Source organism: Schistocerca nitens, chromosome 2 (genome assembly GCF_023898315.1).
Source record: "Schistocerca nitens isolate TAMUIC-IGC-003100 chromosome 2, iqSchNite1.1, whole genome shotgun sequence".
Lineage (NCBI taxonomy): Eukaryota > Metazoa > Arthropoda > Insecta > Orthoptera > Acrididae > Schistocerca > Schistocerca nitens.
In genome coordinates this window covers 880087396-880105356 of record NC_064615.1, presented here as the reverse complement: position 1 = coordinate 880105356, position 17961 = coordinate 880087396, and the positions used below count along the sequence as shown (strand labels likewise).

At 38.9% G+C, this 17961-nt stretch overlaps 1 protein-coding gene across 1 annotated transcript in view; it reads left to right on the top strand.

Moving 5' to 3' along the window:
* Positions 1-17961, top strand: part of LOC126237181 (mRNA (2'-O-methyladenosine-N(6)-)-methyltransferase) — a 165578-nt gene that overhangs the window by 136018 nt on the left and 11599 nt on the right. The window contains exon 10 of the mRNA XM_049947057.1: positions 17368-17639. Within this exon, the coding sequence (XP_049803014.1) occupies positions 17368-17639 (272 nt within the window). The remainder of the gene's footprint in view (positions 1-17367; positions 17640-17961) is intronic.

The following is a 17961-nucleotide window of genomic DNA, read 5'->3' as shown; positions in this document are numbered from 1 at the left end:
TATGCTGTTTGTAGTAGCTTACCCGCATTCCATTTTCCTAATCATTATTAAACCTACTCCTGCATTACCTCTATTTGACTTTGTGTTTATAACCCTGTAGTCACCTGACCAGAAGTCTTGTTCCTCCAGCCACCGAACTTCACTAATTCCCACTATATCTAACTTTAACCTATCCATTTCCCTTTTCAAATTTTCTAACCTACCTGCCCGATTAAGGGATCTGACATTCCACGCTCCGATCCGTAGAACGCCAGTTTTCTTTCTTGCTAATAAAATGTTAATCTGCATAGACAAAAGGCGAACAAAAATATAACTTACCTTTGAAACTGAATTCAACATCCTTTCCTCTGGAGTTCTTTACAACCATAATCTACAAAATACTTCACCATTATATATTTACAAAAATAATCAGTCGTTCACAACTTATTTTCAAACAATGTAAAGTACAAAAAATAACAAGACCTAGATATACAGAGTTGCCAATGTAACAATTTTCTCAGATCCAAACCAATACAGTTGTGTATTCTATTTTATTTTTGATCACTGGGCTAGCCATAGGAACCTGTAGGATCAACCATATACTTGCTATCCAGCAGCAAGCTTCTCATGGTGGTCAGGTGCACAGGTTCAGTGCTGTTCCACAAACATTAGCATGGCAAACTGTTGCTCTCCTTGCCACTGAGACAAATTTTCACAAATTAGTAGTGAATTTGAGATCTGAACAATTCACGAACAAGTGACGAATGGCACAAGACACTTGCCAACTTTAAGCCAAGATTGGAGTTGACTGTCACCCCAGTATCTGAAGAGTCTCAGCACTATTTTAGGCTTACTGAGGTACAGGATGAATGGTGCTCTATGGTAATTTTTTAGCTCAGTATTGTATGACTGAAGGTTCACAGATGAGTCTAATCAGAGCTTAACTGCTCAGTGATTTTGCCTAAAGTTGTCCTCCACATTTTTATACCAAATGCATTTGCTGTATGTGATGTAGAATTATATCCAATCTTTTTCTCATCTCCTCAGACTCCTTGAATGCTCTTAAATATATAAAATGCATCTGCCCATCAGTTAAAATAATCAAGACATCCAGAACTCCCTATTCTGCCTACAGTGTATAGGGAAGGAGATGGTCCGCTCCTGGGTACCAATGTATACGGGAATTCAGGGAAATGAGTTAGTGAATGTGGCATCCGAGGAAGCACGTACTCAAAATTCCATGGCTCAATGTGTCCCTCCCCGCATACTACATTCTCACTGTTGATGTTCACAATTGTGTTGGTAAAAAGAAGAATGGCTGGAAAGGACTTTTTAGTGTGTCATTCTTAGGAATACTCCATTAAACTATGAGCCTTCAGGACAGCTACAGATGGCCATTATGTTTAGTAACTTCTCAAGTAATATGTAAGTGGGAAGCATTCACTATGCACCCTCTGATCCGTTGCTTGTGCAAATGTTGTGTAAACAGTAACAGGAGAGGGCAGCCTTGACGTGATGTAGAAGTCACTTGCTGTTGGGGCCAATTTATGCTTTGGGGCAGAGACTTGGTGGTGTTGTGAATTCCTGGGAGTAAGAGGGCCACTGATAATGTTCGGTGTATCCACTGGAATAACACACCAAGATAGTGTCAATTTGATGCATTGCTTATTATAAACAGTTATAGAGATGACAGATTCCTCAAACAGAACGATATGGATTTCGAAAACATCAGTCATGTGAAACCCAACTCCCACTTTTCTCACGACATATTGAAAGCTTTACATCAAGGCAACCAAGTCTTTATTTTATATGCAGACAAGGGCACAGAGGCTAGTTTACCATTTGATCTGTTCTTTGTTTTATTGGATGATCAGAGGAATGTGGTGCAGCTATTAAGATCTTGTAAAAAGTATGATTTCCTCCTAAAATTGTGGTGGAGGAGGTTGTTATAAATCAATAAGCTACATTTTCCTAATTCATTCTTATAGCCTTTATTCTGCGCACATCAAAGAGGATTTTGACAGCATATTTTAACACTGATGTAATTCATGATTTTACATTCTGCATGCTTGGGTGCAACTGAGTTGGTGAATGTGAGTGAAAATGGGAAACCACAATTATGTTTGTAAGTAAGGTTGTATGTAATTTTTGAGTTTTACTTATTTTAACTTCATTTGTCTCATGAATTCTAACTCTTCCTGGTGATTTTCCATTTTTATTTCTTTCAGAGGTAAACTGTTCCCCTCAGGATCCTCTTCCACTAGATGCTATTCTTACTCAATTTTCAACACTTCTAGGTAATTCATTGCTTCATGTAGTTCTTCATCATAACTCTTCTGATCAGTATTACTTATTATCCTTAATATTCATTACTTGCCTGTAAATTCATTTCAAGTTCTGTCATCTAGACTGTTATTAAGTTGTTCATTTTGAAGTTCAACTCTCAGTGTATTAAATCATGATACAGTTTGCTGCTGATGATAGCAGTGGTCACTATCAATCAATAACCCTGTCCTCTGTTTACACCTATGAGCAATAGTCACTTTCTTTACAGTGTGTCCCTCCCATCATGAACTGTTATCCTGAGAGCACTTCTGTCCAGCACTTGGTGAATTATTTTCCTAAATTTGAACTGCATTTTGTGCATCCCCACTCCTATAACTATAAATTAAGAGCTCTTCCTTCTATCATGACACTATTGTCCCTCTGTTTAGTTTATTGAACATTAATTTTAGTTGCCCTTTGTGCTGTGATAATCACTGTGGCTACAACTGCTCCTTGTCGCTGATAGAATTTTGAAGTGGTCTTCCATAAAGAAGTCAGGTCTGTTTGTTGCTATTAGTCTATACATTGTTGGCAAAAATCTTGTAAAGTTCTTAACTGATTCATTTCAAATTTTATATGATACTCCAACAAATGTTTGGATTGTTATAGGCTGTAGATTTCTTTAAACAACAATGCTCTGATCTTCTTTTAAAACCGACTGCGAGAAATAAAATGCTGAGCTGTGAACATGTACGGTTTCGTTTTCTTTCTCGCAGTCACTTTTAACACAACGGCAAGGCATTTAAACCTTCAGACATGTTGTTTCACTCACATTTTTTAAACAAAAATGGTATACACAACAATGTGCTGTGCTTTTTCCCTCGTTAATTTTAGCAGAAAATAGGAGAGTTGTATATATGTTTTATTGGCTTGTCATTACAAACAATACTACTATGGTAACTAAATTGCACAAAACTTTGTAATCCTTACCATTTGCAGATTAAAACTATGTGAAATACTGCCCTGTCATTGAAGCTACTATTGTCACATATCCAGCAGCTGGGAAGGTCTCTCATACCAATGACCCCAAACAATTTACCCATTCATTTCAAGCCACTTCAGTTCCAGTCGAGCTTTCATTTGCAATAACAATGAACAAGACTCAAAATAGGGGGAGGTTGGATGGATAGAGGGAGGGAGAGGAGGAGATTACAACGTGTATTCAGTTCTCATACAGGGTTTGTCCACAGATCTGTGTTATGTTTGTCAGCAGTGTGCTCTCCAATGGTGGGATTTGTGGTGATGGGTCTAACCTAAACAATGCACCAGGAGGTAGTCGTATCAGAACTCTGATGTAGTGAGGATCATGCATGGCACCACAAGCTGTTTTTTGAGTTGTTGTCATATCAGAAAACATGAAAAATGGAGCATTTGCTGGAACAGTGCTACATGACTAAATTTTGCTTTCACCTGAGAAAAACCACTTCCAAGGCACTTGCCTTCGTTAACCCTAGAGCGAGCATGCAGTGTACCTTATACACATGTAAAGAATAGCTGTCTTTAAGTACCCACAGTAAACCTGTATTAGCTAAATCACTGTCAACAACAACAACAACAAAAAATAAACTTTCATTATATCACTATGTTGCCACAGATCTTCTCTTTATTACATCTAGTAACTGTCGTTTCTCTCCCACTCTTCTCAGTACCCCTTCATTTTTTACTCTGTCCATCCAACTTATTCTTTCCATCCTCTGCCATGTCCATATCTCAAAAACCTCCAGCCTTTCAGTGCCATATAGAAGAACATTCCATACAAGACATTTAATGAGTCTCTTTCTGAGTTCTCTGTCCAGAATACTGCAGAACATTCTCCTTTTCTTATAAAATGCCTCTTTTGCCATTGCTATCCTTGTTTTAATTTCTGTGGTGCACTTCCAGTCGGTGTCTATCCTGCTTCCAAGATACTTAAAATTTTGCACCTGTTCTAGAATTTCTACATTCAGCATAATTTTTATTTCTTTATTTCCTCCTAGTGCCAATACTTTTGTTTTATTTGTGTTAATTTTCATTCCATATTCTTTTCCGTTAGCTTCAATGGTGTCCACCAAATCCTGTAATTCTTTTTCTCCTGTGGCTAGAAGGACCATGTCATCAGCAAACCTCAAACACCCTACTCTTCTTCCTCCAATTTCTACTCCTTTGTCATCTAATGAGCATTGGTTAATCGTATTTTCCAAGTAGAGATTGAAAAGAGTAGGTGATAAACAGCAGCCTTGTCTTACTCCTTTTCCTACTCAGATCCAGTTTGTACTTTCTCCTCTCACTTTAATTGAAACTTTTTGATTAAGATATAATGAGTTTACAAGTTTTCTGGTTTTCCAGTCCACACTCTTTTCCCTCATTATAGTCGCCAGCTTGTCCCAAACCACATTGTCAAATGCCTTTTCTAGATCGATGAATCACATATATTGGTCTCTTCCTTTTTCAAGAAACCTTTCTCCCAAGATTCGTAGGAGTCCTATTGCGTCTCTGGTGCCCGTATTCCATCCAAAGCCAAACTGCTCCTCCATTACTTTTTCAAGTCATTATTCTTAACATCACATTGGCTGCATGTGAAATGAGGCTGATTGTCCTGTGCTCGCTGCATTTCTTGGTTCCTTGTTTTTTCGGTAATGGATTCATTACTGTTGTCAGAAAGTCCTCAGGCCATTCACCTCTGTCATATATTTTATTACATAGCCTCAATATTTCTCTTATTCCATCTTTGTTTAAGCATTTTAATATAATCTGTATCTACCACTTTGCCATTTTTCGTTGCAGCTATGGCAGACTTTACTTCTTCCATTATGATGGTTGGCCCTTTCTCGTCATCACTTACACTGTTGTGTGATTCAAGTTCCAGAGTTCTGGTTTGCTATTTGTGTCACAGCTCTTTTAGATATTCTTCCTATCTCTGGAGGACTTCGTCACGATCTTTGTACACTACCTCTTTGTCTTTACTCAAAATTTCCATAGTAGCACTTCCTGCTCTGTTTTGTTCCCATGTCATTGTCTTTACTCTGTTGTATAGTAAGTCGTATCTTCCCTTCCTGTCCAGTTCTTCAATTTCATCACATTCCTCTTTTAGCCATTTTTTCCTAGCCTGCTCTGTTTCTCTTTGCAGTTCATTATTTAACCTACGGTATATCTTTCTTGCATCTTCAGTGTCCTTGTTTTTCAATTTTCTTCTCTACTCCATCTTGGAAATCATTTCTTGTGTGACCCATGGTTTTTTTTTTACCTTTTCCCTTTTTCATATCCTATATTTTGCTATCCTGCTTTAATGATTCCTTCTTTCAGCATATTCCAGTGCTCGTTGGCATTATCAGGTGGTTCTTTATCTCGTAATGTGTTTAGAAACTCCCGAGACAGCATTTCTGTAATTTGTTCTTTGTTGGATCTTATCATCTCTAGATCCCACTTCTTCACCATGGTCGCCTTCTTCAGTTTTTTCATTCTTATTTTTATTTCTGCCGTAAGTAAGTTGTGGTTACTATTAACATCTGCACCTGGTAATGTGTGCACCTTCTTGATTCCATTCCTGTATCTTTCTTCTACCAGTATAAAATCAATTTGGTTTCTGTATTTATCCCCTGGTGACTTCCAAGTGTAGAGCCTTCTTTTGTGGTTCTTGAGCCATGTGTTTACCTGTCAGCTGTCTTTCCCTGCATAAGTCAATTAGCCGTTCACCTCTGTCATTTCTCTTTCCAAGACCATGACTGCCTACTATGTTTCCCTCATTTCCTTGTTCCACAATGGTGTTCCAATCTCCCATTACTAGTTTGCAGCATTTTTTATTTTCGTCCATTACTCTCTCTATTACACTGTACATTTCCTCTACAATTTGGTTATCATGTTCTCAAGTTGGCTTATACACCTGGACAATCAGTAAATCTTTTTGTGATCCTGTCATTTGCATAGTCTACATATACCACACATTTAGCCAATTCCTTTGTCATAATCATTCCTACTCCATTCATTCCCTTTACTTCTCCTCCTGAGTAGTACAATACATATTCATCTGACTGCAGCTCTCCACATCCATTCCATCTTACCTCAGCAACTCCTACGAGGTCCATATGGTTCTTTTTTCCACCTCTCTTTTAAGGTTTTCTAGTTTTCCTGCTTGTAGCAGAGTTTCAATATTCCAGGTACCAATTCTCGTTTTGATTTTTTGCCTCCTTTCAAGTTGACCCCTCTGGAGATCCGAATGGGGGACTATTTTACCTCCGGACACTGATTTTAACATGAAAGGAAGCCATTTTTGTGCATAAAATGGAGACTGCATTATGCACGGAAGATAATCTGCAGTGGTATTCCGTTGCCTTCTGCAGTTCTGGAGGCCGCCCCTAACATGGGATACAGACGCCTTTTGCAGACACCCGCTCTGGGTCAGACGCTGCATGAGAAGTACAGGTTGGAAAATGAAAGACCCTAGCCCTCGAAACCCAATAGCGTTAGGATCGGAAAAGAACAAGAGCTGGCTGAGGGTGGCCAGATAGGAAAGATAGTAGTGCATAGACCTATTTATTTCTGCAATGGTTTACATCAGTTGACAACTTGAACATTTTTCGACATAATCACCATTTCTCTCAACGCATTTTTGTAGACGCTGTGGCAGTTTTTGTATGCCCATGTCATACCAGTTAACCGCCATGCTGCGAAGAAGGATGCCACTACTGGAGTGATTGTTGCTTGGTCTCAGGTGTGAAGTGGTATGCCCAGGTTTCGTCACCCGTGACAATTGAGTCCAGAATGTTGTCCTGTTTGGCTGCAAGGTGGTGAAGAAATGCGCGGGAAGCATTTTCTCGTTGCCACATGTGGTCGTCAGTCAGTATGTGTGGCACCCATCTTGCGCACACCTTCCGGTAGTTCAATGTTTCTGTTAAAATTCTGTGAGCGGTGCTTTGGGAAACCTCAGGAACCAACGCGCAGAGATCATCCAGGGTGATCCGCTGATCTTCATGCATGCTTTGCTCAACCTTCAACACTGTCTTCTCAGAAATTGACGGTCTCCCGCTCCTTTGTTCGTTGTGAATTTCAGTCCAACCAGCTGCAAACTCTCTACACCACTTACGGACATTTTTGACATCCATGCACGACTCACCACACACGTCCATCAATTGGCGATGGATTTCAATCGGCGCAGTGCCCTTTGCATTTAAAAACCGAATAACTGTGCGCAATTCACTTAGCGGTAACATCCAATGGGAGCTCCATTCTCAACGGCTGTTAAGCCAAGACTGAGCGCCCCAGTGCGGCGTGCGCATGTTTACACACAGCACGTGAAGCATTCTTCATAACAGTGTGACCAACTGCCACACAGAGTTCTGTACTCATAAAAAAGTAGGAGACCTTACTTTTGGGATTACCCTCATATTAAATCTAGCTCGACACTTTTTGTAAGTGCACAGTGCACAACACCGCCACTCTTTCAATGCAATATAAAATGACAGGGTCATTCTGTGCATCAGTACCACTTGTTACAAATTTCTTTAGATCTGTGTAGCTACTTGTCTTGTACATTTTCGAGAACTGCTTGATATTTCTCACTTGTATGTGTTGTTTTGACATGTCCCTTCCAAAAAAAGCAGAAGTTACACCTTATGGTAATACAGGTGATTTTTGCTCACCCATGTCACCTGCCATCCTCTTTTCTTCGTGGCAGGCTCCTTAATTGTCGCAACTCATGGTTCTTTGTATTTTCAAGGCAAGTCGCTGTCAGCAGAAGTGAAGGATCTTAGCTCTTTCCAGTACCTGAGGCTTTACAGGAGAAAATGCTAAGCCTTTCAAGAAAAACTGTTATCTTCTTTTTTAGCTTACCTACTTTGGATGAAAAATGGTTTGAGCATAAATTCCTGCTATATCTCCAAACATTTTTTGTCACACCCTCTTCTGAAACACAAAATTATTTTGCCCCTCCCCCATTTCTCTTTCCTTTCTCAGTATTTACCACAGAAACTGCCCACAGTATCTATTTACTTCTAATTGTTGCAACTATCAGTTACAATAATAATAATAATTATTCAAACACATGAGAGTTAAACATTTTTTCTAAATTATCATACTTATGCATTATTCAATGGTGGTGAAAGTTCACAATTAAAAATAGTTTATAAATAATCATGGCTGCATGTTCAGTTTTTGGCAGTGAGCAAATATTTGTGTTTCACTACGTACATATTTCTGTAAAAAATTTGTTGCCAAATTAGTTAATTTAAGGTTGCCTGTTTCCACCTATATTGCTTTCAGTTATTTTAATATTTGATAGATCATGATGTGCAAATGAAGATAGAACAACAGTTGACATTTAAATGCTAACTTAAAAACTGTTATATCCAAACTGATCATCCAGAAGGGAAACAAGAACAAAAATGCACATGGTTCAAAATTTGGAAATTTTTGACATTTGCACATTTAGTGTGATGTCGGTGCTTGAATTTGCAAGTCCACTCTTCGTTGGATCTTTGAAGCAGCAGCTTGCAGATTCTCTTCCAGCTGCAGTCAGGACCGATGCTTCGTCTCGATTAATGCCACTGTGGCAAATGTTAAGACATACAAGTAAGTTGATGTGAAGGGTAGTAACACATCCTCTGTCCTTGTTAAATTGGGATATTCATTCAGAGTCTGCATCCAGAAAGTTTCAAGAGACTTTGGTTTAAATTCATTTTGAAGTGTTCTCTCACCTGACAGTTCTATTAGTTCCTCCTGGTCTACTGTTGACAAGTGGTCTCTTGTGATCGTATCAAACAGACTGTGGATCCCACCACACTCAGTTGAAGTTTCTGGAAATTTATCTTCAAAGTGTAGATGAAGGTTTACGAGATGTACTAAACTAATTCTACTGATTTTACCAACATCCAGCTCATTTTCCTTCATGAAATCATTCATAAAAGAAAACAATTCACAGTTACCCTATCTGGTTTCCCAAAATTCAAGTTTTCTCTTAAATGCAAATACTTGGAAAGATAATACTACATTTTGGCCTTGGAGTGAATGCATTAAGATCATTCAGTTTCTCAAAAACGTCAACCAAGTAGCATAATATTAGAACGGATTTTTCATCCAAAACAGAACCATGAGTGTAAGCCAATGCCTTCCTCCCTGAGCATCATACGTATGTAATACCAACAGAAAAGGAGTTCACAAGAAAGGAAAGATCTTCACATGTAGTCCTCCCTTCCAGAGATTTAAAAAAATCCACAGCCCTCGAACACTTCATTTTCATAACAGTAATTCACAAAAACACAAAGCTGGAAAAGATTTCCAATGTTAGTACTGTCATTAAGTTACAGGACTAATTTGGGGCTATGATGAAGATGTGGTAGCAACTGATTTCTGATCATATGAGAGTGGTCTTGACTCTCACCAAACCTTTCTCCATCCATGATTTCACGTTTCGACAGCTGCTGCGGGAGAATTAATTTCTCACCAATAAAGTGTGGTGATTTGGATTTTGCATGTAAGTAGGATACCTCTGGGGATGCTCTTAAGGAACTGATGTCCGTTTCTTGAGGAACCTGACACTTCCTTTTAGTTGTGGCCCATGGCACTTAGAAAATTCAATGGATTTAGATATGTGGTCTGAAAGTATTGTCTGCTGGTGACTAGTGTTATAGGCGTCAAGCTATCACTGGCTAAAATATCCAAAGAGCGTATTGACGTCATTCCTCATTATTCAAAAGAATGCTTGTAAGGTCAGACAATCAACTTGGTGCTTATGAACTTTTGTTTTGCATTTGCATTTAGAACTAACTTTGCTGATCAGGACAAAGGAAGATGCGAAAGAAGAACGCATTTTGTTGAAATTTGAATCTTTTCTCCTTATAAGGACTGTATATTTTTTAAGGAGAAGAAATGCTGGGTGAATCGGTTCCGTGGACTCTCTTGTTACCACTGCGAATCAGCCACTTATCCAGTACTTAGGTCACATCTTTTAAATATGATTAATTATTTCCACTGAACATGAACTAGAATTCAGTTTATAGCTCACTACCCTTCAGCTGACTCCGTAAATCTGGCAAAAGTCACGTGGACAGTCACAGTGGCTGTAATTAACAATCAATTTCTTGAAGGGCTGTGTGATTAAACATTACTCATTAGTTTTCTCAGCATTCCTGCTGACATGTTCTACTGGTCGGTTCTTGTGAAATAATCCAACATATAAAGGCTGGAGAAAAGCTAGTGCCCTCACTTTGAGGGCATCTGCATTAGATGATAGAATATGACCAATTGTCATCTTCTTGTCACCTGTGCAATGGAATACGCACCAACCAGTTGGTTTTCTATGTAGACTTCTCCCTTTGTTACATAGTAACACAAAACTATCTCTGGTTTACCTGTCACTTGGCAATGGTTCCAAAATTGAGTATAGTTGAAACAGGTTAAAATGCCCCCCCCCCCCCCCCTGTACATATGCTCTAACATCATGTCATTCTGAAACCCAGAGAGGAATGGTGGGCCCTGTCTTTCTCTGGCAAAAATTCTTGTCATTGTCTCTCTCTTTTCTCAATGACCAATTCATGTTAACCTCTTTTTCAATGAGGCGGCGGCTAAGGAATAACTGGTGTGCCGGTTATCCATTGTAATGTTTGTTCTGGAGCATTCAGTGTGAGTAATAAGCCATCCTACATCATATGGAGAACTTGAAACATTGTATGATCCTGTTGGTTGTTTCCCACAGTACACTTCAATATTATTGTGAAGAATGTATGAGCAAGCATCTGCTTATTAAAAAATAAAAATAAAACATACTTTGCTGGTTACGTCAAAACGGGTAACACATTTCCATGGCGAGTATTGTCCATAAAGCCTCTTGTTTCACTTGTGGCCCCTCAAGCAACATATTTAGGTCCAGGAAATTTTTTTGCAACAATCTTTCTTTTTGTTTCTGTGGTCACATTACCACATCTTTTATTCCATTTACATGTTTCCCTCTCAATAAAAATATCACCAGTGGAGAGAGTGACTGTTCAGTCACCATACTGTTCTTATTTAGAATCTGAATTGCAGTTACTTTGTGTGATAAGTTACTATTCTATCTCGGAGTATTCATCTGGTACAGTGTTGAAACCTGGCCTTGAGTAGCCACTCAAGCTCTTTGTCAATCAGCTTTGATCTTGCCCTGCACGGAATACAAGAACTTGCTTGTTATGTGTTATATTTTGCTGCACATAAAAAATAACAAAATAAAAATGATTGAACCTGCTTGTTATGGGTAATATTTTGCCGAGCATAAAAGATAACAAAATAAAAATGACCAAGCCGTGGCGTACTTTGTACATTAAGTGGACACACTCGCTGTTTATTTTATACTGCTGCTCACATGAATGTATGACAACACAAATTATCATTGTGTTAGCTAAAGCAATAATGAAGCCAAAGGCACAGGCTTACAATTGTAAAACAACAATGGAATGGTGGAAGACAATGCACTCTCAGAGGCCCAGGTTTTCCAGTGGTTCAAGAATGGGAGACCGTTGAAGACATGGAGTGATCTGGATGCACTTTAATGAGTGGTTTGGTCAAAAATGTGGCGAAAGTGAAAAATCTCATGGAATCTGACCATTGTTTGAATGTAAGATTAATGACCAAAAACATCAACTGTGCAAAATTATGGTTCACAAAATCTGAGCATGTGGAAGGTTTGGGCAAAATTGGTAACTAAAGTGTTCAGTGATGAACAAATACTACAAGTTGACGTTTCCTGTGAGATGCTGGAATAGTTGTATGGTGAACCAAACTTCTTGGCAACATACCAACAGCTGACGAATTATGGGTGTTACAGTATGATCCTGAAACCAAGCACCGAATCTTGGCGAGCACCCCTCAAATCTCTAAGTCCCCAAGGAAAGGGAGGATGTCAAATTCCAAGGCCTTATTTGACAAGCATGGGGTGAGATCCACAAACAACTTGTACCCAATGAGACTATTTTGAAAAAAAATAACAATACACAGTAACCAGATCAATTAATTCTTTTTACCAGAACCAATCTCATTACTTTAAGGACAATCCCTCGATTTAGCAATTTCAATGCATTACCAGCTTTGCTAGTCTAATGTATTTCCATTATTGTTTACCTTCTTTGTTACCTCGTAACACAGATTGTGACTCACATGCATTTCCCTCCCCCCTCTCTCCTCTTTGAAGAGGGAGCAAGTTTCCAAAAGCTAGGTTTTATTTATTTTTGTCAGTTTTCTGTTAGTGTCAGCTGTACTGAGATAAGGTAAATACTAGCCAACACACCTGTCTGTCTGTATACGTTTCACATTTCTGTATGATATTTTCCTTTCATCAATAACAATGATTGTAACATCTATTTAGAGCTAAAACTACAATACCTAAGAAAGTGGTCTGTTTTATAATGGTGAAAAAAAAACTGAGATAAAATTTACTGATTTCCTGAAATTACTTGGTAGTTATATGTGAAGTACACAGCTTGTGGTCTAGTGGTTAGCATTGCCTCTAGATGGTGGGATCCTGGCTTCGATTCCTGGTTGGGTCGGAGTTTTTCTTCGCTCGGGGACTGGGTGTTTGCATTGTCCTCACCATTTCATCTCACTTTCATTGACCTGCAATCACTAAAGTGGGATTTAATGGAAATACTTGTACGAAGTGGCCAAACCTCAGATTGGGTCTTCCAGCCAATAATGCCTTGCAACCGTTTTTTGCATGTGGAAGTTTTGTTTTGTTGAGGTTATTCTCATAAACAGACTGATGTAGACATGCTGTCCTTTTCACATTGTCAGCCTTCAACAGCAGTAAATATAGGTGATTTCTAGCAGCAGCTTTTGTTTCAAAAGTTTATTTTGATGCCTGTAAAAATCAATAGATTTCTCTTGAAGCAGAAATTATTTACTTAAAATGCTCACTGAACATGGTACACGTGTACTGATAAACTCCAACACATCCACACCAAACAGCCAGAACAGTAATGGAATGACCTTAAAACTGCTTCATGTTGAAACAATAATTACAGACTTACAAAATGTCTTATTAGGCAGTCCCAAACAAAAAAGTGACTTAGATGTATGCTAAATAATACACACTATTAAAACTGAAAGTGTGATATTTGTACGCATCCTGATGAATAAAAAACCGATATTCACACATAAATTTATGGAATTTGCATCACTGGGCAGTACTGAATCTTCACTGTCTCTGACAAGTTTGATTCAATGACAGAGGAGTATGGAAGTACCAATTGGAATCTTTACAGTTGGACTTTCTTTTTATTGAAAATACCATTACATCGGGTTCCTTAAAAAATTTTGCTAGTAAATCTTGAACATTTACCCCTGATCATATGTAGGGATATCTGGTTGTCCTGAACCTAGGCAAATACTGAATGCAATTCACCTTGACTAATGAGTGGAGGTTGTGGTGGCAACACTTCCCTGATCTCTCAGATCTCACCATTAGATTACACCCCTCCCCCCCCCCCTAAAAATGAGGGGGGGGGGGACTTTAATCTGATAATACATCATTTGCTCCGATTTAAAAACGTTTTACATGTTAACAAAGATGACACACGCGCACGCACAAATGGTCTGGCACTGTGCCAGTGTGCACAGCCTGTCTAAGAGAAGTATCAAACCCATATTTCACTCACCTCCAAAATAAGAAACCTTCTGGGTAGTGTGAAAGATAACCTTCTACTTTGTACATCTGGGGTCTATCACATGCTGCATGAATATGGAAAACCCATACATCAGACAAGCGCAACCAGGCTGTGCCTCATAGCACAGAACATGTTTACAATGTATAATCTGGGCATAGCCAAGAACAGCTTAATGAAAAAGCACATGTTCAATTTTGAAATCTGCCCAGCTAATGGTTTTTGGGACAGCATTATTAAGGAAGCAATCAAGCTATGAGGGTTGATAAACATTGTTAACCAAAGTAAGTGTTTTGCCTTCAATGCTGCTTGACAACCAACCTGTAAATCAAAAATACAGAAGAGGCAGCAGTGTGCAGCATTTAAAACAGCTCTGGAAGTTGAGTTGTCAACTACTTAATCAATCAGCAGGGCTCCTGTTAAACTATTATGGAGTGGCTGTCGCGAAAATTAAATGTCTGCCGCTGATAAGGAATGTATGGCACTGGTACATCACCAGAGGATGGAAAAACACACACACATACACACTGTAATATTTTAATTAGTAAATAATCCATATAATTTTATTTGACTAAACAAATAAAATGCCATGATCATTTTAACAGATCAATAGAAGCTCCAATTTATACAAATGGAAGAACAGTGGCTTAATACACTGTGTGATCAAAAGTATCCGCACACCCCAAAAACATACATTTTTCGTATTAGGTGCATTGTGCTGCCATCGACTGCCAGGTGCTCCACATCAGTGACCTCAGTAGTCATTAGACATAGTGAGAGAGCAGAGTGGGGCACTCTGCAGAACTTCGAACATGGTCAGGTGATTGGTGTCACTTGTGTCGTATGTCTGTACACGAGATTTCCACACTCCTTAATATCCCTAGGCCCGCTGTTTCTGTTGTGATAGTGAAGTGGAAACGTGAAGTGACACGTACAGCACAAAAGCGTACATGCCGACCTCGTCTGTTGATTGACTGACAGTTGCAGGGGGTCGTAATGTGTAATAGGCAAAAGTCTATCCAGACCATCACACAGGAATTCCAAACTGCATCAGGATCCACTGCAAGTACTATGACAGTTAGGCTGGAGGTGAGAAAACTTGGATTTCATGGTTGAGCGGCTGCTCATATGCCACACATCACGCGGGTAAATGTCAAATGATGCCTCGCTTGGTGTACGGAGCGTAAACATTGGACGATTGAACAGTGGAAAAATGTGTGGAGTGACAAATCATGGTACACAATGTGGCAATCTGATGGCAGGGTCTGGGTATGGCAAATGCCCGGTGAACGTCATCTGCTAGCGTGTGTAGTGCCAACAGCAAAATTCGGAGGCGGTGATGTTATGGTGTGGTCATGTTTTTCATGGAGGGGCCTTGCATCCCTTGTTGTTTTGCATGGCACTATCACAGCACGGGCCTACATTGATGTTCTAAGAACTGTCTTCCTTTCCACTTTTGAAGAGCAATTCAGGGATGGCAATTGCATCTTTCAACACGATCGAGCACCTGTTCATAATGCACAGCCTGTGGTGGAGTGCTTACACAACAATAACATCCCTGTAATGGACTGGTCTGCACAGAGTGCTGACCTTAATCATATAGAATACCTTTGGGACATTTTGGAACACTGACTTCATGCCAGGCCTCACTGACCGACATCGATACTTCTCCTCAGTGCAGCACTCCGTGAAGAACGGGCTGCGATTCCCCAAAAAACCTTCTAGCACCTGTTTGAACGTATGCCTGCGAGAGTGGAAGCTGTCATCAAGGTTAAGGGTCGGCCAACACCATATTGAATTTCAGCATTACCGATTGCAGGACACCATGAACTTGTAAGTCATTTTCAGCCAAGTGTCTGGATACTTTTGATCGCATAGTGTACTTCTATGTCTTAAAATCCCCCATTTGTTCAACAAGGAGTTGAAACACAAAATTACATGCAAGGCCTGCAAGCTGAAAAATGTAAAATGTATGGAAGTTGGAGCACCCTGCCAAGACACAAACCCTCTCTGAAAAAGATGTCAATGAAATAACAATTTACTGCAAACTGTTACTTCATCTGGTATGATTTGCAACAAGTTCCAACTGTTGGTTCAGAATAGCAGGTGGCTTTATGTTTTTCAATTCCTGTTTACTTGTAAACATGGTACACACAAGCAACATAGGTGTTATATATCAAGTTCTGTAGTGCTGTCCATACCTCGAAAAAACATTAGCAATTCTTGTAATAAGTCATTGTGGAGTTCCTATCCTTAGTGAATTTCAGTCAGTCATCACTTTCAAAGGCATGAAGTCCAGTTCAGCAAAATTTGCACCTTCAGTGGAGGAGAGACAGTCTAATGCCTTGGAACTTGGATTTAGAAAACCTTAACAAATGTAATAACACTGAACTTCTATTTACAAGAGGTTTCAAATGTAATTTAAAAGAGTATGCCAATTCATTAAAAAATGTGCCAATAACTTTGTAGATAATTGTTATTAAGAGTCACTTGCTCCTTTGTATACAATCACTAGCCAGATACTTCAATTTGATACCTAAGACTGTTTACCAAATATTCTAGTTATCGAATTTTGTAGGTTCACGTTGTAAGACCCACTGCTGTGATGAACAAGACACACAGCTGCTGAATGTTCAGTGTTAATATGATATGATATGTCTCTCTCTCACACACAATTTTGTTGAATTAAGAGTGCACAGATGGCCTGAGGAATTACTTGTTGTGCTTTCAAAGTTGCATATTGCTTTTGTTTGGTTGATAATTATTGCCTACAGTCTGTATGTGTACAAACTGACACAACAGAGTGCACAATATATATAGGAGAGTGACTAAGATGTATGTGCAAAGTACCGCAGATAGAAAGTGGACCATCACATGGCTCCTGCCAGATTTTGTAGTAAAACCCTGAAAAAGTAAAGTAAGCAAGTTTGTTAATTACATGTTCAGTAGATCACTTGAATGATTCTTTCATCAAAACGATGTGGAATGAATCAGTTTACAGGATAAATATACATGATTACCTAGTGTATCAAGAATGGATGTAGCTTAGGCGAATTACTGAAGACGTGACTGAACAGTAAATAAGCCGAAATAGATAGGTTCGACGCCAAAAGAAACAATGGGTGAAACAAAAAAGATTAATTTAATTCTTTACGCTCCTTTTAATTACGGTGGCTTCAGTTCCACAAGTACACACAAATCCTGTGAACTGTCTCATTGCAAATCATTTCAATAAAAGACTTGTTCAGCTGATCTACAGAACATCTAATTAATTAAAAAAGGGAGGTTCTTCATTTAACCTATTTCATTCTGAATCACAACATCAGTTTTTCTTTCCCTTTCCATTCCGTTGCTCTCATGTGATTTACACAGCGTTTTTTACCTCTTCTTTCATGTGTGTACTGTTCTGACTTATGTATGTATTTTTAAATAAAAAAAATCAAGTTATAATTTGTCATTACAGGAACAACTTTATAGGTATAACTGCTTTGATGATAAAAAATTTGAACTTTTTTTGCCACGTGTATGGTGTTTGTTGAAACGGTACAACACGTTCATTGGTGCAACAAGCAAAGATGATGAACCAACTCAAGGATCACTTCCTATCACAGTACTTGAGTGCTTGAATAGAATGTTTGGTGTAACATTTGAATGCTTTGCATCTCCACTGAACTGCTACTTCAGGCAGTATTGTTCTGCATTTCCAGACACTGATTCGTATTTTGGATCAAGAGGGTAAGAATGTTGTTATTATCTTAATGTATCTTGGCATCAATTCATGAAATGTCTCTCTAGTCATATGAGGCTTTCACAGCCGGTATTTGCTTTTTTTGTGATGTATGTTTTATGGGCATTAGATTGTGGTCCAGGGCATATTTCTCTTGCCTAACACTCCCGTAATCTCAGGCAGCAGTCTGATGATGTCACAAACCAACCGTTACCTGAATATGTATAAACAGTTCGGCTTGCTGAACTTGAACAAGTTCAACTGCTTTCTGAGTTGTTAAAGCCTCTGATGATGACTCCAGCACCGGAAGATGAAACGTTAGACATAGAA